This window comes from Ambystoma mexicanum, chromosome 2q, assembly GCF_040938575.1.
Source record: "Ambystoma mexicanum isolate Mex_15411 chromosome 2q, UKY_AmexF1_1, whole genome shotgun sequence".
Lineage (NCBI taxonomy): Eukaryota > Metazoa > Chordata > Amphibia > Caudata > Ambystomatidae > Ambystoma > Ambystoma mexicanum.
Genome location: NC_090924.1, coordinates 754,802,762 through 754,828,179, shown reverse-complemented (window position 1 = coordinate 754,828,179; position 25,418 = coordinate 754,802,762). Strand labels below are relative to the sequence as shown.

The 25,418-nt window shown below is 48.4% G+C and overlaps 1 protein-coding gene across 4 annotated transcripts in view; it reads left to right on the top strand.

Moving 5' to 3' along the window:
- Positions 1 to 25,418, top strand: part of ESYT2 (extended synaptotagmin 2) — a 1,091,416-nt gene that overhangs the window by 431,041 nt on the left and 634,957 nt on the right. For all 4 annotated transcript variants that reach the window (XM_069647986.1, XM_069647985.1, XM_069647987.1 and 1 more), the window contains exon 4: positions 24,595 to 24,671. In XM_069647986.1, coding sequence (XP_069504087.1) covers positions 24,595 to 24,671 — 77 coding nt within the window. The remainder of the gene's footprint in view (positions 1 to 24,594; positions 24,672 to 25,418) is intronic.

Genomic DNA, 25,418 nt, shown 5'->3' with positions numbered 1-25,418 from the left:
TTGTGTGGCTGCCGCCGGGGATGCCCACAGCGTTCCTTTTCTCTTTATCTGTTCATGGCAGCTTCCTACGGCTTTCCCTTCCCGCGATTGGCCTTTTTTGTTTAATTGTTTCCCAGCCTCTTGGTTTTCTCATTTGCTCCCCCCTTGATGTTGCGTGATCCGCTTCCTCCCCATCGTCCTGGAGCCCCATAATATTGAAGCCCTCTTCCCATGTGGTCGCTCTTCTCTGTTTCCCCTCCCATGTGAAGGTCAGTCCAAATGGGAAGGTCCACTTGTATCAGATTTCTTTCGCCACCAAAGCCTTGACTAGTTGGGCCATCGCTCTTCTTTTTTGCAATGTGACCAGGGCCAAGTCTTGGTAGAGTTGAATTTCTTGTCCGTTCATACTGATATGATCCATTTCTCTAGCCTTCCTCAGGATCTGCTCTTTTTGTGGGTATGAGGAGAGCGCCACCAGAACATCCCGTGGTATTTCTCCCAGAGCTCCAGATCTTTTTGGTCCAACCCTGTTGACCCGGTCCACTCCGATTGTATCTGTCTCTGGTGCATCTAGAATATCTCTAGAATATCCCTGAACACCTCCTTCACTGCAGTCATAAGGTCTTTGTCCAGTACTGTTTCCGCCATATTTTTGATGCGTATGTTAGACCGTCTGGAGCGGTTCTCCAACTCCTCATATTGTATTTCCAGGTTATGGGTGAGTCTCACCAAGTGTTCCTATGTTTCGCTAACCTGTTGCGTTTCATCCTCTGGACCGCTCTTTCCAATATGTCTGTTCTCTCCTCCAGTTTGGCCACGTCGACCCTGAGGTCCTGTACCGCCTGTTTCATGTCGTTTTTCATCGTCGTGAACTGCTCCTGTACTGAAGACATGAATTTTTCCTGCGGTTCCTGGAACCATGATTGCATGTCATCCCTAGATAGTGGGTGATGGGGGTTCGTCTGTGTCATGCCTTCGCCTTGTTGGTTCTCCTGGGACTTCCCTTTAGCTTGCGACGTGGTGTCCGTTGACCACAGTTGTAGGATGTTTGCGTTATTTTTGCTTTTTGCCCTTGACATGTTCTGTTCGATTTCCTGGGATGCACGTGGGCTTTCTGTGTTCACCTATGGGCTAAGCGATGTGCCCCCTGGGGTTCTCTTGGAGATGCCGTCGTGGATCACCCGATGCCGCCCCCGTTTGTTGAGCCCGTGCCTGTTAGGGCCTTCTTGAGTGGCCCCTTACTTGTTTGTGCGGGTTTCTCTTCCTGGTCAGGGTTTCCTATCTCGGCAGCAGGGCCACCCCGCTTGGGTTCCGTCGTTCCAATGGGTTCCCTCTTCTCCCTCTTGCGGTGTCCTCTCTACCCGCTGGGTATATCCCACTGGGCGCCTGTGATGTAGCCGGGGGACTCCTTCCCCTGTGCCCCTCGTCAGACTGCCGTTTCTGTGTCTCTTCCCTTTGGTATTTAAATTGCCCCGCTTATGCTATGTGGGGGTCCCAGGGGTATTCAATTGGCTCGGTCTCTGTTTCCCCTCTCTGCTCCGCTCACCTCTAGGGGGGATTTCAATCCGGGTGTCCATCTCTCTGTCTCCCCGCAGCTATCCGTGGGGCCCGCTCAGGGCGGGAGCCACTCGCCAACCTTCGGCGCCGTCCGCGCACTACCCTCGGTTAGAGCGTAGCAGTCTCTGGCCCCTCGCTCCTTGTACTTTTTACTGGTTGCACCTCCCGGTTCACCGGCTCCACCGCCTTCAGGCCGCCCCTGCCGCACCCTGGTCCGATTCTTTTACATTAGTATCCCTAGGCGGGGCGCAGGTGGGGGGTGATTCGCCCCAGCCCCTCCAACTCTTTTCTTTTTTTTGCGAGGCGTTCTCGTCTTGATCCGCTACGGTGTTGTGCCGGCCGGGCGGCGGGGACCTCCCGATGGGGGAAGGGCGGTCACAGCTTCCCTCGCTTCCTCGGCGCTCCCAGCTCCCCGATGGTCATACTACCGGACCGGAGGTCTTGGGGGGGTTTAGGGGGGGCGATCCGCTCTCTCGCCGCCATGATTGCTGCTAAATCGTGCTTATTTCGGCGGCCCGGGGAGAGCGCGATCTAGACGCGACTCATCACCCTGGCGGCCATCTTGGAATGTTATGTACAAAGTATTTTACTAGACCCCGGTATGACCACTTTGACCCTCTTCTGGCCTTTCCCAAGGCCTTCTGGTAATAGTAGTTTCAAAAATCAGGTAATCGCCCAGAGTTTGAGTGAGCACCCACGTGGTGACTGGCTCATCTGCAGCTAGCTTTCCCCTTTTACATCAACAGCTCTTTGTACATTCTGCGATCAGCCGTTTGCTACTTTTGTTCAACACAGTTTTTTTTTTTTATCGGTCCTCCCCTCCACTCATCGGCTGTGATGAATCGCTCGATTTTCTTCGTATCGGGAGTAAAGGCCGGTACCACAGTAGCCGGCATCTCCCCCTGTCCTGCTTATCAGTGTAGGCACGTTCCATGTACAATTGACATTGTCATGATGCCTACCCCCGGGCATCCGGATCAAGTCCATCAGCCCCGGGAGCAGGCATCCAGATACTCATTAAAACCCCGGGGGCTGTTTGGATTCAGTCCTGGCGCCTTAGACGCCAGGCTCATCATAGAAATCAGTCCTGGCGCCATAGGCGCCAGGTTCATAGACTTTACTTACCTTATGCAGACCATGCTGCAAATGAGTCCAAGCCAACGTGAGGCCTGGATGGGATTATTTGATTACAGGGACTATTTTTTACTCGGGCGTGGTTCTCGGGAACTTCTTACCTGTGACTACTTTGCAGGCTATTTAATCCACGCCCGAACAGCAGCTCATGCTTCGCGTTATTCTGCATCCAGCAGCGTAACGCTCACCGTGTCTGCAAGTCAGCATCCAGTCTTCTGCCACGCCCGCCTCGAATCCGGAGCTCCTAGACAAAAGGAAAAGAAAGGAGAAGAGGTTAGATCACGGACATTATTTGATTCCTTACCTGATTCCGGACCCAGGTAAGGACAGGACAGGACATTATTTCAGCACGCGTCGCCTCGCCAGCAGCAGCGGCGCGTTATACTCACTAGTCCACCGCATATTTCAACTCGGCGCTGCCTCCATCATTTTCTTCGTCGAAACCCAGCACCTGGGGGAAAACAAAAGGAATAACAAGGTGAGCCGAGAAAACCGACAAAGACAATCTCTTTGCCACCATAGGCTTTCCTGCTTTACCACCGGAGGTATTATCCTTTAGTTCGCCGCATCTTTCTATGCCGCACCTATAAAGGGAGAGAAAACAGCAAGTTAAACTCATGCAACTTTTACCAGACAGTGTTTGGTAATACAGACTCTTACCTGAACGCCATCAGCTGCCTCCAGGCAGTATTCTTTTGGACCCAGCTGCAACCTAACGAGGGAATTGAACAAGAGTGAACATCGTACATATTGAACTCTTATAGACACTGGAGTCAATATCCCTCCGGAACTCCTCCAGTACCTTCAAACCAGTGAAGTAACTGGTATCTACGCGCCCCTGCATGCCATGCAGGATGGAGAGCGGTCTGCCTTGCGTGTATTGTTCTCTTGTGCTCCACCTTTTATCCCTGTTGGGAAGTGAAAGGGTTGTCAGGTGTGTGCGGTTCTGGTCAATTGCCTCACTTTGCCTGGCCCTTGTGTTGGCACACGTCAGGTAAACGGCTCTGGTGTTTGTCCCTCGTCTTTCATGATGTGCGAAAGTGTTAGAGTTGGAAAGGGGGGGGGTAGAGTATTCGAATTTCTGATGTTTGTCAATCTCCTTAGAATCACATGCTGTGCATAGTCCGACATCCAGTGGTAACTGCGGAGTATTGCATCTGCTCTTTCGAGAATCGAAATGGGAGGTCGACAACAGGCGTGCCTGTGACACTATCCCTACGTGACGTGTAGTGTACCCAAGATCCCTCATGCGTCGAGGTTCCTCAGATAATTTTTTTCCGCCCAGATAACTGGTCGCCCTTATGCGGTGTTCGTAAAGAACATTGCTATTGTAGCTATTGCTATTTGGTCGAATTATTCTATTAATATAGTTAAGATCATCCCCGCCGTCCCTTGTCTCGATGGCTGTTCCAGTTTCCTCCGAAGACCTGTGAGATTCGATGGACGGAGATCTTGTCGTCGTTGCCGACCACGTGACTGGGCCCTCCGCTTGCCTATACAGTAGGGAGAGTGGGGGCGGGGTGGACATTTCTTTTCAAACTGAAAATCTTTCCCTTTCTTCCCTCTTTCCCGTTTGGTCTTAGTCACTCTGTGTAACCTCAGCTCTGGAGAGGACTCCATTTAGATTTTGCCCTATTTGTAAGAGCAAATTCCCATGGAAGGATAAACACAGACGGTGTAACTGGTGCTTGCTCTTCGATCACAAAGAAGAAGGCTGTGCGCCCTGTAAGCTCCTCCGCCCCAAGACTTTGAAGGAGTGTAGAGTAAAACGGTGGGCGGCCTACGGTATGTCCAAGGCCGGGACTTCTCCCACTGTCGCTACCACCGAATGTGACGATGTCGAGAGTGACTATCAGACCTCCGAGCCGGAGGTCTACGACCTTTCAACGGAACGCTTGCGTTCTGCATCGTCTGTCCCTGGCCCCAATAAGCACAGCGTAAACTCTGCTATGGGGAAGTCACACCCCGGCGACAAAAACCGACATGTGCACGGCACTAAGCACACAACCCCTAGCCTTTCTTCGACTAAGTCGAAGAAGACATCGGCGCCAATGGGTGCACCGGTAACTCTGAGATCGGCAGCCTTCCCTGCACCCGCATGCGTGCCTAGCAACTGGGCAATCCAAGACAAAGGGCACTACCCCAAAAACACATAGTTCCATCGATACGCATCACAAAAAGGCATACGGCGACGATAAACCGAGGACTTAAGACAAGGCCTTACCACCGCCGAAAGTTACGGCACTACCGGAAAAGGTGGCCGATAGGGGCAAGGCCCCAGTTCTGCAGAAAAAGACTCCCTTACAATCGTCAGATGTACCTGCACACCTCACGACTGGTGAGGACGTCAAGGTCAGCCTGGCAAGAATTGATTCTCCGAAACTGCAATCTAGGGACTCTCCGAAAGACCCAAAGATCCGCCCAGATCTAAGGAGAGCATTCAAAAGTCAAAAGAAATACCCAGGGATACCCCACCTTCGTCGATCCCGCCAGAGGACTTCTCTGAAGGAGATGAAGGACTTTCTTCGACGTTAAGGCAAAGATCTCTACGGTTTTTGACAGAAGAAAGTGCTAGAGACACTTTTTCGATGGAAGACTATGAGAGAGCCACCTTTCCACCCCTAGACCGTTCTTGGTCGTCAGTCTGGACTAGGGAAAAGTTTGAGGACTGCATGGAAAGGCTGGACAGGTTTGTTTCACGTGCAGAATAACCTACACCAAGAAGGCCAAGGGAGGAAAGCCCTGTTAACCCTAGAGCTAAATTCCCAAGGCTTTTTGACTCCTCTTTAGAAGAGGGCATATATAATTATGACCTTACTGAAGAAAACATTCCACCAGTTAATGTACAGGAAAATCCTTTCTCTAACGAAGCGGAAGATGAGCCCACTGAAGATGAGCGCATTGAGGGCTGGGGGGAGGACCCAGATATGGGTGACCCTCAACCATGACAGTCCCCAGAGCCACAAGACCTAGACCCAGATGTTCTGGCTTTGGACTCTCCTCAAAACACCCCTACAAGAAATCCCTCTCCTATTGATGATCAACTGACGTTTAACGTAATGTTACGTAAGGCAGCTGAACACTTTAAAATTGCCACTGAAGAGGCAGCACCTGAAGCAGAGTTCGTTGAAGATGTACTCAGAGAAGCCACCAACCAGCCAGGCCATCCCTCTCCTCAATTCGATTAAAAAAACGCCTGGCTTCATCCTTGACTACACAGGCTCTTACGAGAGGTGTAAACCCAAGAATTGAAAAACTCTTTCGCCCTTATCCCTCAGATCCTCTATATATTAGAGGTCATTCCACCCCAAATTCTTTGGTAGTCACTTCCACAAGAAAAAGAACAGGGGTCCCTTTGTCAACCGGCGAGGCACCCCCTGACAAAGAACGAAAAAGACTTTATACCCTGGGTAAGTGGGTTACTACAGCAGCAGTGTACACCTACGCGTATTGCCAATAACACCACTTTATTGGCCAGTTACGCAGATGTGCAATGGGCTTTAATACAAGAAGGCCTACAAGAGGCTCCAGAACCTCTACGGACAAGTCTACTTACCACAGTCTCTGAGGGTAGGCAAGTTAACTAAAGCATTTTAAAGAGCACTTTGGATTCTGCCGAGACAGCCAGTCGAGCCCTCGCTCAGGGCATTCTCCTCAAAAGACATGCATGGCTTCGAAATTCAGCGTTTAAACCTGAAACGCAAGCGACGCTTATAAACAAGCCTGTAGAGGAATCCAACTTGTTTAGAAAGGCAGTCGACAAGCCCTAGAGATGGCGAAAAAAGAACATGAAACCCTAAAAGTCTGGACCAAATTACTCAGCTACCCTCCACAAGGTGAGGATTTGGAAACCGAAGGTTTTTTCGTGGCCAACGGTCCACTCATCAACAATACTCTTCAGGAAACAACTGGAACTCTCCACAAGGGACCAACACTTACACCACCTCGTACCTCCAAAGGGGACAGCACCGTGGTAAGGGAAGGGGCAGGAACCCTACCCCCAGAGGTTCTCCTGCCTCAGGTTCCAAATGACTCGAAGATTCGGGTCCCCTCCCATGCCTGCCCGGTCAGGGGCCGACTGACATCATTCCTTCAGGCATGAGAGGGAATAACCACGGACCAGTGGGTGCTAAAGACCATAGCCCATGGGTACTGTGTAGAGTTCAACTGGTCCCCAAAATTCAGACCTCCACGACAACGAAGACTAACACCAGAACATCTTTGCATACTTCTTCAAGAAGTTGAGATACTGGAACAAAAAGGAGCCATAGAGATCGTACCTCTATCACAGGTAAAAGAAGGTATTTATTCAGTGTACTTCCTTGTACCCAAAAAGGATCTAACCATGCGTCCTGTTCTAGATCTGTGCCCATCAAACAAATTTGTAACACCACAAAAATTTTGCATGGCCACCCTGCAGGAAGTAATTCCTCTGCTCACACAGGGGATTACATGGCAACTCTGGATATGAAAGATGCGTACTTTCATATTTCGATGTTGCCAGCGCACAGAAAGTACCTCAGGTTTATGATAGAGAACAAACATTATCAGTTCACGGTACTACCCTTCGGCATAGCACCTGCACCAGGGGTATTTACAAAGGTACTAGCAGTAGCGGCAGCACACCTGCGCAGGCAATTCATTCCAGTATATCCTTACCCCAATGACTGGCTCATAATAGGGGACTCTTACGAGACGTGTCTGTCAAACACCCAAAAGACGATAGATCTTTTATTCAGTCTGGGATTCTCTATCAAAGAGAGAAAATCCAGCTAAGACCCCAGTCAAGTCAAACAATTCCTAGGGGCTCTAATTCGAACAAAGGACGGCCTCGTCTCCCCCTCCAATGAGAGGGTTCAAAACATGTTATTTCAAATCCTTCACTATGTAGCCAGTCGAGAGGTAACAGTACGCAAGGCTATTATGGCGTCATGTATCTACTTAGTTCCTCACGTGCGCCTGCGCATGCGCCCAATGCAAGAGTGGCTAAGCAACCAGTGGTGTCAGGCCAACGGACAGTGGGACGATTTAGTAATGGTCTCGCCGGCCCTAGTTCTCTCGCTGCGGTGGTGGTCGAGGGAAAACCTCTTGAAAGGGAAATCCTTCACCACCCCCGCAGTGGAACCCACTCCTAATTACAGACGCCTCCCTTACAGGGTGGGGAGGCTACCTGCTCCAGCAGACAGCAAGCAGATTTTGGTCGCCAGACATAGCGTCCAACCACATAAACCTGCTGGAACTGCTGGCAGTGTTCGAAGCACTAAAAGCTTTCAAAACACAACTGCAGGGAAAGACGATCCTAATCCTCACAGACAGCACCACGGCCATGTACTATCTGAACAAACAGGGGGACACTCGTTCTCCGGAGCTGTCCAAACTGTCTCAGAAAATTTGGAAATGGGCTCTCAAACGCAACATGTTCCTGTTATCACAACATGTTCCAGGGGAACTCAATCTTCTTGCAGACGTACTCCGCAGAGACTTTCCGTTGCTCAGGGAGTACGAATGACGATTACACAGAGATATCGTCGCCAACGTTTTCACACAATGGGCTTTTCCAGAGATCTATCTGTTTGCGACCCTGGAAAACACCCAATTCCAAGATTACACCTCCAGATACCCCCAGAACCGCTCCAAGGGGGATCGGACTCTAGATAACATGGTCAGGGAAATCTGTCTACGCATTTCCCCCCCTACTCCCCTTAAGGGGAATGGATTCTGGATAACATGGTCAGGGAAATTTGTCTATGCTTCCCCCACCCCGCCCCCCGACTCCCCTTCTCAACAAGATCGTGCACAAGATGCACCAGGAACCAGTCACAATGATATTGGTGGCCCCCATGTGGGCCCGCCAACCCTGGTTCGCTCATCTGATGGAGATGTCCCTTTCTCCTCCAGTCAGTCAAACTGCCTTGCCCGTACAACATGTTGTTGCAAGACAAAACGGAGACGCTTCACCCATTACCGCAGACATTGAATTTAGCGGCCTGAGGTCATAGAATTTGGACACCTGCAGCTGCCTCAAAGATGTATGGACATCCTCAGGGGGAGGCAATGAAACCTAACACTAGATATTGCTATTCCAGGAAATGGAAACGGTTTGTCATCTGATGTAACTTGAAGAGAATCAACCCAATCGACTGCTCTCCCACTCACATTGTCCTATACCTAACTCACTTACTTGATTCAGGCCTAGTCTTCAACTCAATAAAGGTGTACCTAGCTGCACTTTCAGCATACACAACATCACAACAGAAGGTATCATGGTGGAAGGTAGCAGTGATTAAGGCTTTCATGGAAGGGGTAAAAAGAATTCATCCTCCCATTTCCTGATGGGACCTAAATGTGGTGTTAACTAGGCTGATGGGAGCTCCTTTCGAGCCCATGCACAAAGCAAGTCTTAAAAACCTCACCATCAAGACTGCTTTTTTAATAGCAATTACCTCCATTAGGAGGGTAAGTGAACTGCAGGCACTCTCTATTCTAGATCTCTTTGTAACAGTTCACAAAGACAAGGTGGTTTTGTGCACTCACCCTAGATTTGCGCCTAAATTAATTTCCAAGTTCCATGTGAACCAATCAATAGAGCTACCAACGTTCTTTCAAAATCCTTCAAGCCTGGAGGAAAGAACTATGTACTCAGAGCTGTCATGTTCTATATGGAAAGAACTCGTCCACTAAGGAAAACAAATCAGTTTTTCGTGTCAGTGGCCACAGGAAAAGAAGGAGAAGAAGGAGATGCAGTCTCCAAATCCATTATTTCTAGTTGGATTGTCAATTGCATTACACTCTGCTACTATCTTGCTAAGAGACAACTGCCCTTCAAGCCTAGAGCGCATTCCACTCGAGGCACTTGGGCATCCATAGCATTCATTGCAAATGTTCCCCTTGAGTCCATTTGCAAAGAGGCAACCTGGAGTTCTATACACACCTTTACAAAACCCTATTGTCTAGACACTCATTCTAGGTCTGATTCTCAGGTGGGACAGGCCGTACTAGACATCTTTTCACTACTGTTCCTTCTCACAACCCACCTCGAACTCTGGGTACTGCTCGTAAGTCTATGCACAGCATGTGATTCTAAGCAGATTGACAAACATCAGAAGACATGCATTACTTACCGTGAAAGCATTTCTGATGGTTGTATCTGCTTAGATTCTCATGCACCCACCCTTCCTCCCCGCTCGGATGGAAGGAACATAGACGTCTTACTACTTTCTCTCTCTTTTCTGTACTCACTCAAAATAGTCATAAGGCTCCCTCTTGGCAGAAAAAATACAATCAGAGGGACCTCGACGCGTGAGGGGTCTAGGGTACACTACACATCACGTAGGGATAGTGTTACAGGCACGCCCATGTTGACGAGCCCTTTTGATTCTCGAAAGACAAGATGCAATGCTCTGCGGTTACCACTGGATGTCGGACTATGCACAGCATGTGAATCTAAGTAGATACAACCATCAGAAATGCTTTTACAGTAAGTAGTGCATGTCATCCTACGATGTAGGATGGGGAACATGTTTTATAAGAAGGGGGATACCGCGTCTTACCAGTCAGTGTCCCACTACCCCACTCCCAGAGGACCTCCCCATCCAGGGGATCCTCCCTCACTGGTCCACCCCTAGGAACTGAATCCAATAGCAATGGCCGTGTCCTGACCACCTGAATGGCAGACCCCTGGGGATTTGTATGTGAGACTCCTTCTGGTGTCTCACATCTGTGAGTGGAGTTTGCAGGACTCATATCTATTCTGAGGTTTTTCGCTTCTGAAAGCAGAATGACGTTTGCTCTAGTAAGTACTGAGATGAAATCCACGCCAACTAAACAGAGTGACTTTGGGCTTACATGGCCCACAGTTTACAACTTTGGATTCTCAGTCTCCTTCCCCAAGCCCCCAGAGTTGTGGATCAGTAAGATCCTCCCCACACTCCTCACATAGCAGGTGGTGGGACTCGACCCCCTGATTGTTCCCGCCACAGATTTATTTAATTATTTTTTATTCTTCAATGCGCTACACGCCCATGGGCCTCAGATTGCAAACCGAAACAAAAGGACAGGTAGATCAGAGGGCGCAAATTAGGCAAAGCAAGAGAGAGTGGAATCTAATCAGCAGAGTTAAAGATCAATGTTTTGATGGCCTTTTTGAAGACCGGAAGGGAGGATGATATTTTACAAGCATGAGTGAGGATATTCCATTCTTGGGGAGTGCAGACCTCAAAGCAGGTACCTCCGAAACCTTTTAGGCGAAAGCAAGGTTGATATAGAGAGTGAGAGTTATTAGAGTGCAAGGTTCTGATTGGTTGAACACACAAGATTCTTCTTTCCAAGCCGAGAGTAGCAGTGGCGTTCTGGCATTTGTAGGTCAGGGAGAGTAACTTGTGTCTAATTCTTTGCCTGGCCGGAAGCCAGTGTAACTTTTTTCTATAGGTAGATACATGATCATTCTTGGCTAGACCGCATATTGCACTGATGGCCCCATTTTGTGTGGTTTGCAGGTGGGCAAGATTAGATTGCGAGGTGTCGACAAGCACACTATTACAATAATCAAGCTGCAAATTAACGAGGGTAGTGGCCAGAAGAGACCTATTTTTAATGCAAAGGTATGGCTTAATTTTATAAAATAACTTGATAATATATCCACAAGATAAGCGCACACTTAAGACATGTTGTTTCATGCATAATTCAGAGTCCATCATCACACCAAGAGTTTTAACTGATTTTCTGACCGGGATACTGTTACCCATGATAGAAAAATGGGAATAATTGGAGTCAATGTTCTTCGGACTGGGGCATGTGTCAACAATGAGAAGCTCAGTTTTCTCAGTGTTTAGTGCTTAAGCATTATAAGCCATTCAAGTTTGAATTTCATTGTAAATGCAATTCACATTTTTGAGGTCCGTGGCATAGGTACCTGATAGCTTGAAGAGGACCTGGGTGTCATCTGCATAATTAGCATATTGGATACCCAGATCATCAAGAAGATCTAGTATTGGTCCAATGTATACATTAAACAAGGTCGGGGACAGACAAGAACCCTGAGGTACTTCGCACGTAGAGAGGATAGGAGTGGCTTCGGCATCCTTGAAAGCTGCTCTTGAAGTTCTAGAACTCAAAAAGGACGAAATCTAATCAGCTGCTTTTCCTGAAAAGTTAGCAATGTTGAGCAGCCTTTCATGGAGGAGATTGTGATCTACGAGATCAAAGGCTGCAAAAATATTCAGTAACATAAGCAAAGCCGGTTGGCCCCTTTCTAGGTCCAACAATGCTGTCTCAGTCCTGTGCCGAGCCCTGAAACCAGAGTGGTGAGGGCCCAAGAGTTTATCCTCTTCCACAACATTTTGGAGTTGTAGATAGGCAACTCTGTCGAGGATTTTTAGTAGATATGGCACGCAGGTTATCGGGTGAGAATTTTTGGCTATAGAGGAATATAAGGTGGTGTTCTTAAGCAACGGGGTGATCCAAGCGTTTTTCAAAGAAGTAGGCACAATGCCTTCGCTGAAGGATGAATTAGTACGCTTGGTAATTCATGGGATAGTCACAATTGGAGAGTCTTTCAGGATGTTGGTAGGACATTGGTCCCCTGAGTATGTGGTCTATTTGAAGCTCATAATAACATCATGAATTTCTCCCTCAGTACAGTGTTGGAATTCAAATTTAGGAATAGATGAAATAGGGGCATCGTGGATGTTAGGTTTCATAGAGGTCTGTTTAGCATTAGTGGTAAGATGACTCAGTTGCTTAGAAATATTCAATTGGTGGATAGAGGTTTTAGCAATGAACTCATCTTAAATTGATTGGCACCAGGTAGAATCCTTAGTAATAGAAGGGAAGGGAGAGGTGTGATTCTCGAATTCCTTGAGGATTTTAAATAATTCATTAGGGGACGAATTGCCTTTGATAATCCGTGAGTTCAAGTTTTTAGCTTTAGTGTCAATGATCGTGTTCTTTTAGACTACAGTGGTTTTTTATATTTTCCCACTGTGCAAGGTCCAGGATTTTTTCCTCCTTCCCGTTCTAATGCTTTTTTCATTTTCCTAGCATTAATAAGGTTAGAAAACAAAGATTTTTGTATCGTTTGAGTTGTAATTTTCTTCATTCTTTCTGAAGCCAGGATGTCCATAGTAGTAGTAATGGCACTGGAGAGGTGGCATGTTATGTCAGAGGCATTAGCAGGTGTATCTATGGAGTCAATATTTGTTGCTAAAAGAGCAGTACATTATGCTGGTTACATTTATTTGAGATTCCTACATTTAACCTCAATCCGAGGATTACTATTAAGTCTGTGTGGGGCTGCAGGTAGTGAGACCTTGAAATGAATTGGTGAGTGATCAGACCAAGGGCATGTCTTGGTGTTTGTGTGACTGTGAGGTAAGCTGCGAGACAAGATCCAGTCAAGAGTATGACCACTTTGGTGGGTTTGGCTTTTTATGAGTTGGGAGAAGCCGATGATTTCGAGAGCAGATAGTAAGGCTCAGGCTTTACTATCAGAATGTTCATTAGCCCATAGATTGTAATCACCGAGCACGATAACAGGAGAATTGGCTTCAGTGACGTAATTTAGAAAAGCAAGGAATTGTTCCCAAACAGAGGTAAGGACTGAGGAGGTCTATATTGTTTGTTTGTTTGTTTGTTTGTTTATTTATTTATATTGCGCACCAGACCCTTAGGTTACCGGGCGCAGCAACAAGTATATGCGAAGCTTACAATGTTACAATGTTATATAAATGAATTTACAATATTACACCATATTGCACAAATTACAAGAATGTACAGATAAAGATTTGCCGTATTTACATGAATGTACAGTTAGCAATATACAGGATTTGCGGTAATAAGCATAAAGGTTGATGTCACGTCAGGGTGCATTGGGTCGGACTACACTTGTGAGTGTTCGGGTGTTAAGTCGTTGTTGGCGATAATGTGTTTGATAAGGTTCCTTCTGAAATGGGGGAAGGGTTGGTCAGCTCTTAGGTTAGGTGGCAGGGCGTTCCACAGGTTAGCAGCTTTCACAGGGAAGCAGGCGCCACCAATTTTGGCGAGTCTGAATCTAGGTACTGCCAAACAATTGGAATTGGCGACTCTCATGGGTCTATTAGAAGTTTTTCTTTTTATTTTGTCCATTAAGTAGCTGGGATCTGCATTATTTAAGGCCTTATGGGTTAATGAGATCATTTTTAGCTGGATTTTATTCTCCGTAGAGAGCCATTTATGTTGCCGCCTAGTCGAGGAGATATGCTCCCTCTTTTTTATTCCTAATGCAGCTCTGAGAGCATTATTTTGTAGAATTTGAAGTCTTAGGGTAGTGGCTTTATTGGCGCTACTGTATAGGGCATTACAGTAGTCTAGTCGGGAAAGAATTAAGGCTCTAGCCAGGATTAGGCAGCTGGTATTGGACAGGAAGGGCTTGCCTGCTCTGATCAATTTACAAGTGTAGGCAGTAGTGGAGGCTAGGGAGTTTACCTGTTTAGTGAAGGACAGGGTAGAGTCGAGATAGAAACCAAGTGTTTTTACTTCCCTCGAGACTTTAATGGCATTTCCGTCTATGCTGAAGGCTGAGTAATCCGGGCCCAATTTGTTAATATTAGCTTGAGGAGTATGGTCTCAGAGACATTATGATTCACTTTTAGTTTAATGCATAGATGTTCACATCCTTCCAAAGATGGATTATGGACAAGATGGCAGTCAAAATGATTTTTAACAACAAAATGCCACTTCGCATCCTCTGCGACCAATACGGTCAGTTATATACATTTTATATCCTTCAGATATAATATCAGCGGATATCTGGGAGATTTTGTGAAACCATGTTTCTGTAATTGCAAACATGTCCAGTTTATGTGTGAAAATGTAGTTAAAGGGTTTGCTCTCATGTAAGCAGGCAGAGTGAGTGCTTAGGAAACACACGGTGAAAGGGTTATCATAATGCGCAGCATTAAAGGTATGGTGAATACTTGAGTTAATGTCAGATGAAATTGAGAGATTGAGTCCTAAGTCAGTATGAAAATCATATTGAGTGCAATGAGTCATCTTGAGCAAGCTGCGTCGGTATCTGTGCAGCTCGGGAGGATTAGCGTTGACAACTAACTTAGTTAGATGTACTGGTAATAGTTCAACAGGTGTTGATTTAGTTAGAGTAGAGGCAGAAATAACCACATTAACGTTGGGGTCCTAACTTTTAGTGGTGCACAGAGTATTAGTAGCATTACTAGAGCGTGCGGACCCAGCGCAGGACATTTTTCTAAAGTCACTGCCATTTTAGCTTGTGAACGCGTGGTCATAGAAATGGACATGGTAATGAGCTATGATACGTGTAAAACAACGACCCTAAGGGGAAATGAAAAAAAGAACAGGAGCTTAGCGATATTATGATGTCCTGGGAAGAGGCACAAGCTTCATAATCCCTGCACAAACCGGCACCAAACGGACTGTTACGAAGGCGCAGGCGCGAACGCGCATGGGGCTGTAAAAATGCGTGCTGGAACTATAGGAGCAGTGGTAAATGTAGTTCCAAGCTGCAAAGAGCTATGAAATAAAAACTAACAGCTCAAAGACAAGGTTGACACTGGTCAACTCATTTTCAAATCTAGAAGGCGCATCAAGGGATCAGCATTGGACTTCATTACACGGCAGCTCAGGAGGGTGACGGACAGGGGCAAAGAACAGAGAATTGCTCCTAGAGGAGTGGCAAGCCACTCGGACGGATCAGAATTTGGGCATTTCACTTACCATGTGGAATTCCAGTGACCCGGAGGTTGCAGGGCTCTAAGAGCTTTAGTTCGGAATCACTTGTGGTATCATTGGAACCATTGGGTCCCTTAGTAAGTGCATTCTTGCCAGGCATAAACCCCTTATCATACCACTGTAATGCTTTCTGTTTCATATAGTATTTTTTTTTTTTTTTTTAGCTTTTATTTATTTAGCTTGGCAGCACAGAAACACATGAGCAACATTTAAGGCAAGTACAATCGGAGGCGGTTCAGGTGATAGAAATACATAGAGCCACTTCACAACTAGATTATACACAAGGGGGATACAAAAAGAGTGGGTGCAGGGCTGAAGAGACAGCAGTTCAGGAGGAGGAGTGGAAGGGGTATGGGGAGGGAACTGGAGATGCAGCGTCTGAAGCAGTATCCATGGAAGACATGTAGGACCGAAACTTTGACCAGATGTCTCTGAGCTTTGAGTGAGTTGGCTGAGGCACTGCACGTGGGTAGGTGGTGCAGACCGAAGCCAGCAGATTAAAATGGAGCGTACTGCGAGTAGCATGCAGAGGCCAGCCACTTTTTTAGAGTTCCGGGGGAGTTCAGGGAAGTCGTGGAAGAGACACCTCATTGGAGATGGGGTGATTGGGTGTTAAAGAACAGTTGACATGGTGGAACATACTGCACTCCAAAATTGGGCAAGATGGGGGGCAGGACCAGATCATGTGAATATAGACAGCATTATCGTAGACACACCTGGGGTATCTTGGGGGGAGGTCATTTGATACATGATGAAGTCTATTCGGGGTATAGTGATATCTGTGAAGCACCTTAAACTGAATCAGCTTGAAACGGGAGTTGAGGGATACCCCGTGGATACGTGCACACATATGGGCCCATCGTTCGTCGGTCATCTCCACCCCAAGGTCGCCCTCCCATGCGTGTCTCAATTTAGTGAATGCAGGGGCAGATCTGGCTTGAACCAGGGTATAGAGTCTGGATACATTACCCCTCGTGGGAGTGGGTGCAGCTAGCTCCGCAACTGCAGGATCATCTGGTGGTATCGCTGGGAAAGTGGGGTAGTTGCGTTTAGGGAGTTTACAGAGGGACGAGTACTGGAGCCATACGGATGGTTTCCGTCTCAGACAATGGAAGGTCTGGCAATTCTACAAAGCTGCCCTGTTCAAAGATATCCCGGAGCAGTTCATATCCGGCCTCAGCCCGTCGGCGCACGATGACCGGTGGTACATGCGGGACCTCCGGAAGGAAGTTCCAAAGTGGTAGGTTACCATGAAAGAGCTGGGCGGTGCCTAGTCATTTCCAGGTCTTAGATAGAGCAAGAGAGGTACAAGCTACTGGGTCAAGTGAGTCCAGGACTGTCGGCATGGGTGTGATAACTAGGGAGCGAATCTCACGGTCGCTGACCGTCAACCTTTCGAGCCTGACATGGGGTGGGGGATCCGATGTGTTGAACCAATGTGAAGCGAATTGGATTTGCGCTACCAACCAGTATTTGAGGAAATCAGGAGCACCAAAGCCACCACCCTCCATTGGGGTGGCCAAGGTCCTGAGCTCAAGTCGAACCGCGCCTGAGAGCCACAAAAAAGCATTAAGAGTGTGAGTCAACACCTGGCCACTGTGGGATATTGGTGAACCTATACAGAAGCTGGGGTAATACCATCTTTAGTATCCCTATCCTGCCCGCCAGAGAAATTGGGAGTCTGCTCCTGCTTAGTGTATTTGCTGCAAGGCTTGTGAGGTATTTTTGATAATTTTCTTCGAAAACCAGTTCAGACTGACAAGCCACTTCTATGCCTAGGTAGGTAAAATTTGACTGGGCCCATGTGAATCCCAGGGTGTTGGGGGGGGCGTGTACAGTCAGTGTGCAGGAACAGGGTGGACTTAGAACAGTTCACTTTGAGTCCGGAAATGCGCCCACAATGGATAACATCTTCCAATATCGGAGCTAAATTGGTGGCAGGGTAACGGATGAAAAGAAGGGCATCATCAGCATATAGGGAGACTATAACCGACTGGCCGGAAGTACGCAAGCCCCTGTGTGCGTGGGATTGGCGCAGCATGTCCGCAAATGGTTCCATCGCTATGGCGAAAACCAGGGGGAAGAAGGGGCAGCCCTGTCTCGTACCTCTAGCAATTCGGAAAAGGGGAGAGCGTCGATCTTCAGTATGGACCCTGGCAACCGGGTCGGAATATAGCAGCCTGACCCAAGAGAGAAAACAGGGGCCGAACTTGCACTTTTCAAGAACCCGCCAGAGGTACTTCCATGAAACAGAGTCAAATGCTTTTTGCATGTCGAGTGTGGCAGCTACTGCTTGATCATTTGGGTTGATCCTACTTATTATGTTGAAGAGTCGCCTCAAGTTCAGGGAGGTGGAGCATCCCGGAATAAAACCTGCTTGGTCAGGGTGAATAATGTGTGTCATTTAGGGGGCCAGGCGTAGGGCTAATGATTTGGCATAGATTTTGACGTCGCAGTTAATAAGCGAAAGTGGACGGTACGAGCCGCATTGGGTGGGGGTTTGCCGGGTTTAAGCAAAACAGTTATCGTGGCTTCACGGAGAGAAAGGGGGAATTTGCCAGCTTCCACTGATTCCTCCCATAGGGCCATTAGGTGAGGAAGTAGGAGCGATTTGAAATGTTTGTAGAATTCAGTTGGGATGCCATCTCTCGAGAGAGCTGATGGTTTCGGGGGAGAGGATTGAGAGGGGAAGGCTATCTAGATAAGAGTAAATCTCCGGACTTGAAACACTGTCTGCGTTGGCATATAGGGATTCGTAGAAGGACTGGAATTCGGAATTGATATCTTGCGGTAGCGTGGCCAAGGAGCCATCGGGTCTTTCCACTCCAGGGATGTGTGGGGTGCCGAGCTTGCGACGGAGGAGCCTAGCCAGAAAGTGGCTTGGACGTTCGCCCTCACCGTATTTCCTAGCGAGGCCAGGGTTGTCCAAGAAATTTAGCTCACGGTCCGCAAGAGAGCGAAACGTGTCGAACTCCTTGCCTATGGATGCCAGAATTTCAGGAGTTTGGTGTAGCGAGCACTGAGCTTCCAGGGTGGACAGTGCGGTCTCGCTCTTCGCAATATCCCTTCGAATTGTTTCCAGGATGCTATTTTCTTTGGACAGGGCAATACCTCTAATGTAGGCTTTAAAAGATTCCCAGAGGGTGGCCTGCGAAGACACTGAGTTAGTGTTAATTTCAAAGAACTCCTCGATGGCCGTCTCCAACTCAGAGCTAAAGACCGGGTCGAGGAGGGAGTGAGGTTTAATTCTCCAGTGTCTAATCCGGTCGCGGTCTGGGCCCCAACAGAGGGTAATGGTCACTGGTGAATGGTCTGAGAGGGTTCTGGGAAGAATCGTTAGACGAGTCACGTTCCTTATCAGTGTGTCAGACACTAGCCATCTATCAATTCGGGAATATGAATCATGCACTGATGAGTAGAAGGAGTAGGAGCGAGAATCGGGATAAAGAAGCCTCCATGCGTCTACGAGTGCGAGGCAGGGAAGAGATGACAATGTAGTATAGGCTGCCTTGGAGAGTTGGCGGGGTCTAGAACCGGATCTATCCAGGTCTAAGTCGAATATTGTATTAAAGTCACCTCCCCAGAGGATTGGTATTAGGGGAAAGCTGTCCAGAAGGGACGTGAGGAGCAAGTAAAACTCCGGACCATCAATGTTGGGGCCATAAATATTTAATAGAACCACCTCCTTATTCTGCAGGATTCCATGGAGTAACACATATCTGCCCTGGGGGTCGATCTATGAAGATATGGAATTGAATTTAAGGCTCCTATGGATTAGGGTCATAACCCCACGGCTTTGGGTAAAGTAATTAGTAAAGTACCTTTGAGGGCCCCACATTTTGGCAAACTTTTCACAGTGCTCAGTATAAGCGTGTGTTTCTTGCAAAAAGAGGATTTTGACCCCATGACGTTCGGCTTGAAGCTGCAATTGTCTCATTTTCTTGTAATTTCCCAGTCCCTGCACATTCCAACTCATAAAAGTTAAGTTATCTTCGGTCAACAATGCAGAGGCATCTGTTGGGGATTATGATTTATCAGAGTGGTGACCCACGTGACCGATGCACCGGTCGGCTATCTTTGCAATAGCAACGGTCTGGTACTGCCTCATACTCTACCTCCTGATGGTTTCGGGGGAGAGGATTGAGAGGGGAAGGCTATCTAGATAAGAGTCAATCTCCGGAGTTGGAACACTATCTGCGTTGGCATATAGGGATTCGTAGAAGGACTGGAATTCGGAATTGATATCTTGCGGTAGCGTGGCCAAGGAGCCATCGGGTCTTTCCACTACAGGGATGTGTGGGGTGCCGAGCTTGCGACGGAGGAGCCTAGCCAGAAAGTGGCTTGGACGTTCGCCCTCACCGTATTTCCTAGCGAGGCCAGGGTTGTCCAAGAAATATAGCTCACCGTCTGCAAGAGAGCGAAACGTGTCGAGCTCCTTGCCTATGGATGCCAGAATTTCAGAGGTTTGGTGTAGCGAGCACTGAGCCTCCAGGGTGGACAGTGCGGCCTCGCTCTTCTCAATATCCCTTCGAATTGTTTTCAGGATGCTATTTTCCTTGGACAGGGCAATACCTCTAATGTAGGCTTTAAAAGATTCCCAGAGGGTGGTCTGCGAAGACACTGATTTAGTGTTAATTTCAAAGAACTCCTCGATGGCCGTCTCCAACTCAGAGCTAAAGACCGGATCGAGGAGGGAGTGAGGTTTCATTCTCCAGTGTCTCATCCGGTCACGATCTGGGCCCCAACAGAGGGTAATGGTCACTGTTGAATGGTAATGGTGAATGGTCTGAGAGGGTTCTGGGAAGAATCGTTAGACGAGTCACGTTCCTTATCAGTGTGTCAGACACTAACCATCTATCAATTTTGGGAATATGAATCATGCACTGATGAGTAGAAGGAGTAGGAGCGAGAATCGGGATAAAGAAGCCTCCATGCATCTACGAGTGCGAGGCAGGGAAGAGATGACAATGTAGTATAGGCTTCCTTGGAGAGTTGGCGGGGTCTAGAACCGGATCTATCCAGGTCTACGACGAATATTGTATTAAAGTCACCTCCCCAGAGGATTGGTATTAGGGGAAAGCTGTCCAGAAGGGACGTGAGGTGCAAGTAAAACTCCGGACCATCAATGTTGGGGCCATAAATATTTAATAGAACCACCTCCTTATTCTGCAGGATTCCATGGAGTAACGCATATCTGCCCTGGGGGTCGATCTATGAAGATATGGAATTGAATTTAAGGCTCCTATGGATTAGGGTCATAACCCCACGACTTTGGGTAGAGTAATTAGTAAAGTACCTTTGAGGGCCCCACATTTTGGCAAACTTTTCACAGTGCTCAGTATAAGCGTGTGTTTCTTGCAAAAAGAGGATTTTGACCCCATGACGTTCGGCTTGAAGCTGCAATTGTCTCATTTTCTTGTAATTTCCCAGTCCCTGCACGTTCCAACTCATAAAAGTTAAGTTATCTTCGGTCAACAATGCAGAGGCATCTGTTGGGGATTAAGATTTATCAGAGTGGTGACCCACGTGACCGATGCACCGGTTGGCTATCTTTGCAATAGCAACGGTCTGGTACTGCCTCATACTCTACCTCTTCTGTGGACGCCAAGCCTTTTTTAGCATAATACCCAACCCCACCCACCCCCTCCCACATCCGTCCCCCAAACAGAGGAATGACAACCCCATACCAAGTAACCAAATCCAAACCAATGGCATCAACGCCGGGGGGCCTTCGGACTGGCCTGGCGGCGATGCTCCGGACCGGTGGGCAATTTAAGGATAAAAATGGTGCCTAACAATGACGTTGTGCGTAACTTGGGTCGGATCCTTCGTGGATGAGCACGGCACGGACACACAACAATTAGCAGAGCGATGTTACAGTAGTTAATAGGCACTGCAGAGGGGGGTTTAACCGGAGAAGTGTTCATCAATGGACTTTGAGGCCTCCTCTAGGATCACGGAGAATGGTCTGAGGACTAGGACGTGCATGACATAGGTAGACCCCTACATAGGTGAGAGACTGCCCCGTCCCACATTGACCAACAAGTCGCACAGTCCTGGGACAAATAGATGTCACCAACCATAAGCAAACAACCAAGGAACATAATGTTAGCAAGTATGCGTTTCAGAAGAGGGTCAGCCAGGGAAGTGTTCATCAATTAACTTGGAGGCCTCCTCAGGGATTGTGAAAAAGTACACATGATTGGAGTGTTCAATTCTCAACTTGGCGGGGTATAGCATGGAGTATTTGACCCCCAGGAGTCGCAGCCTCTCCTTCACTGTGAGGAAGGTTTGCGTTCACGTTGAACAGCCACCGAGAAATCTGGGTACAGATGGATCCTGGCACCCCCTAGGAGAAGTTCACCCTTGGCTCTCGCTGCCCTAAGGAGGGCGTCCCGATTGTGGAAATTTAGAACCCTGGCTATGATGGGCCGCACAGGTGCGCCCGGTCTGGGCTTTGCAGTTCGGGCACGATGGGCTCTCTCGATTGCGAACTGTGGAAAAAGCTTTGGCGGAGTCAAGCAGTGTTAATAGAGTGTGCTCAACGTAGTCCTCCATAGGTTCCTTGATGCCATCTTCGGCACTCCGGTGATGCAGAGGTTTTTGCGTCGCGAACGCAATTCGAGGTCCTCATTCTTTTTCCCCGACCTCGAGAACTCGGCCAGAATGTGTGGAAACCTCCGTCCCTGAGGGAGCCCAGGTCATCCTCGGTGGCACTCACTCTCGTCTCAATCTCAGCCACCCGACCGTCGGTCCTCTCAATATGAGCTTTGATGGAGGATATGGTGCCATTCATGTCATCTAGCTTACTATGGAGCGTGGTGAAGCCCTCCCGGATGTACTCCATCATTTTCTGAGAGTCTATAGGATCCAAGGTCATCGAGTTGGACGGCTCCTGCTCAGGTGGATCCCCCACCGACCTTGACGGGGTCTTAGTGAACATGTTGATCGGGCACTGTTTCTTTCCCGCTCCCTTAGTCATGATGCCAGATGGGGGGCGAGCACAGAGGCCCAGGGAGGCAGCAGAGGTGCGAGAGCAGGTTGAGGGGGGAAGGTCGCAGGAGGTGGTCTGAAGGGCCATTCGAGGCGTTCCAGGCGCCCAGGGACCCTCGGGATGAAGGTGAAGTGCAGGTTTGTAGTAGATTGTGGGGTCACTTGGTTACCATGGGCCGCCAGGGCACGAAGCCGGAGGGACCACCCCGGCCAGCGGCAATATGGATGCGCCAAGTGCTCAGCAGGTGGATCCTCTGGTGCAGACAGTCTTGGTGAGGCTGGGTGAATACCAAAATCCGGAGGTCTATGGTCTGCAGCAGGGGTGAAGGAAACGGTGTTCTCGGGGACTGATGCAGTTGAGTCGGAGAGCAGTACGGCTGGGTGTCCCAGGGCAGGAGTTGTAGGCCGCTGGGGGAGAAGCAGGGCACCCCAGGTAAGGCGGCAGAAGGGCAGCCAGAGCGAGGGTCAGCGAATCACAAGACACTCAGGTGAAGCGAAGGATCCGGGTTTCATGTGCCACGGTGGGGGGGACCAACCCAGCCCACAACCACCAAAAAGTTGTTGGATTGTGGGACCCGGGCCCCCAGCAGGTGTATGGCACAGGGGGTGGAAGGCGTAGACCCACAATAATGTCCTCTATGCAGCTATTTCAACATTGGATGGTGTGACCCAGGCCGAGGGCTGCACAGGTTTCAGTCCTCACGTACAATTATAGGTATGATGTGCCCTTATTCAGTGGCGTGTAGAATGAATGGGCCCGTAGCCCGGGGACCCTGCACCTCCACAGCAGTACCCGCTGGGTTGTGTTGGGGGCGGGAGCCCCAAGTATCCGAAGATGTCGGGGGGGAAAGGAGAAAGCGTGGCCCCAGTCGCACAGGCGCCGGCGAGAATGGGCAAGAATGCCGGCGGTACCCCCGGAAGGGAGGCGGCCTAGGCAGGAGCAAATGTCATTGCAGGCATAGCAATCGGGGGCCGTAGGGACTCATCGCAGTCTCCACGGAGCGGAAGCGACTCCTGAGTGTTGCGTGGGCCACAGGCCGAAAGGTCCTCCGTCCGGACCCCGCAGGGCGCAGGATGACAGCACGCCACGCAGGAGGGGCAGCGGAGCAGACCGCTCGACGCTCAGAACGGACCTCCGGGTCCCGAGAAGGATATGAGCGTCGAGGCTGCGCCAGCGGTCAGCGCCCCCCACGCAGGTTGCAGCAATCTCCGAGGGAGAGAGAGAGAGAGAGAGGGAGAGGGAGAGGGGGAGAGGACTGCGCCATGCGAGCACGGCGCCCCTCCCCCACTGCAGGCCTCGTATCCCTGGAGCCAGAGGCAAACGTCTCTGGAAGAGAGGGGCGGGACGGGGAAGCGCCAGCCCATGGTCCGGCTCCCCCGGGCTGGATCTGGGTGACAGGGCTAATCCAAGGTGCCGGGTCCGGCCCAGCACTCGCTCGGGCTCCTCAGCAGTGTACGCCCGTAGTTAGAGCAGGATTGAGCAATGCACCACAACAGGATTCGAGCAGAAAGGCGCCTCCCGGCACGGAGCTCTCAAATTCAGGCGGCCATCTTCCACGAGCGCAACAGCGCACCCCCTGTTTGATATAGTATTTCATATGGAAGAAGATTGCTAGAAAATGAAGGATAAGATAAGAGTTGACCCCAAATAAGATAGCCATATGGTGTTCTTGTTGGATAACTCCCACAAATAAATCAGGATAGAGGAAGGGATAGCTAATCTACTCTGAAAGCTTGCACGTTTCCTTGATATTTTGAATGTATTCTTTCAATTTCAGACCGATTACTGTTTTGTTAACATGGTTACCTGAAAAGTGAGCATCACATCCTGCCAGGTTTTTGTTTCTTATTGACAAATGAACGGTTCTAAGATGTTTGATCTCGGGGGGGGGGGGGGGGGGGCCAGAGGGCATAAATGCTAATTTTTTTTAAAATTGGTGCCGTAATTTGGAGGTTCTCGCTCATCTGTAGAGATTTGTCCAAATTTAGTGTAATTGAAAATGGAAGATAAACATTCACCTGACCTAAAACCATTTTAACTTGATATTGTATAATTATCACGCATAGCACTGGTAAGAAATGTATGGGTACCTAAATATTAAAAATGCTTTCCTCCCTTGTTGCAATGTACATGTGCACTGTTCTTGTGGTTGTCTTGAAAACTGATTTTTAGTGTTCTTTCTTTTCCAGCCACTAAGAATAGATGGTGTAAAAGTGTATACTGAAAATGTGGACAAGAGGCAAATTATATTAGATCTTCAAATAAGGTAAGTGTGAAATTTAGTTAGGAATGCACCTAGTATAGTAAGATTTGTAAGGTTTTGCAGGTTCTTTTTTCTAAAAACTAAATCCATCTTTTTTCACAATGACACATTTTATAACATTTTGAAGTTATTTAAGGCTGTGTGCTTTTTATTAAGTGCACTACTCTAGGTTTTTATGCTTTTGAGAGATATTGACATGTTATTTCACTATGTAATGGTGTTCAAGATATTTTATTCAGAATGTGACCAGGTTATACAGCTTTTGTATTAAGACAGGTGGTGTCAGAGAGCTTGTGAACTTTCAGGAAAAGACACTTGCAAAGTGTTCCTGCCCAGCCACAAAAGTCCCTTTTCTTATGCATTCCATCTTAGATTTGCAATCCTAATGGATCAGATGTGTGGCGGTTCTTAGATGTTGGCTTGATAAAACTGAATTCTCATATTGTTCTTTATTGATTCATTCTGCATCCCTAGCGGGTATTGAGGTTGCTCTGTAGATGAACAGACTCTTTCAGCTGTTTTTGAATTGTCGATGGTGTGACGAATCATGGGAGTTTGTGCCTTCTTTGGGACTAGAGAGGTGAGTCTGCTACGCAATACCCTCCCTAGGGGACAGGGCACACACAATCCCACTAGAGGTGACCCCCCCATTTGGGGACAAGGAATGCCCCAAGGACACCAACATTCCCCCTCCCTTTCATCACCGTCTCTGGAATATATGGGAAGTGATCAAGACCATCATCTACAGTG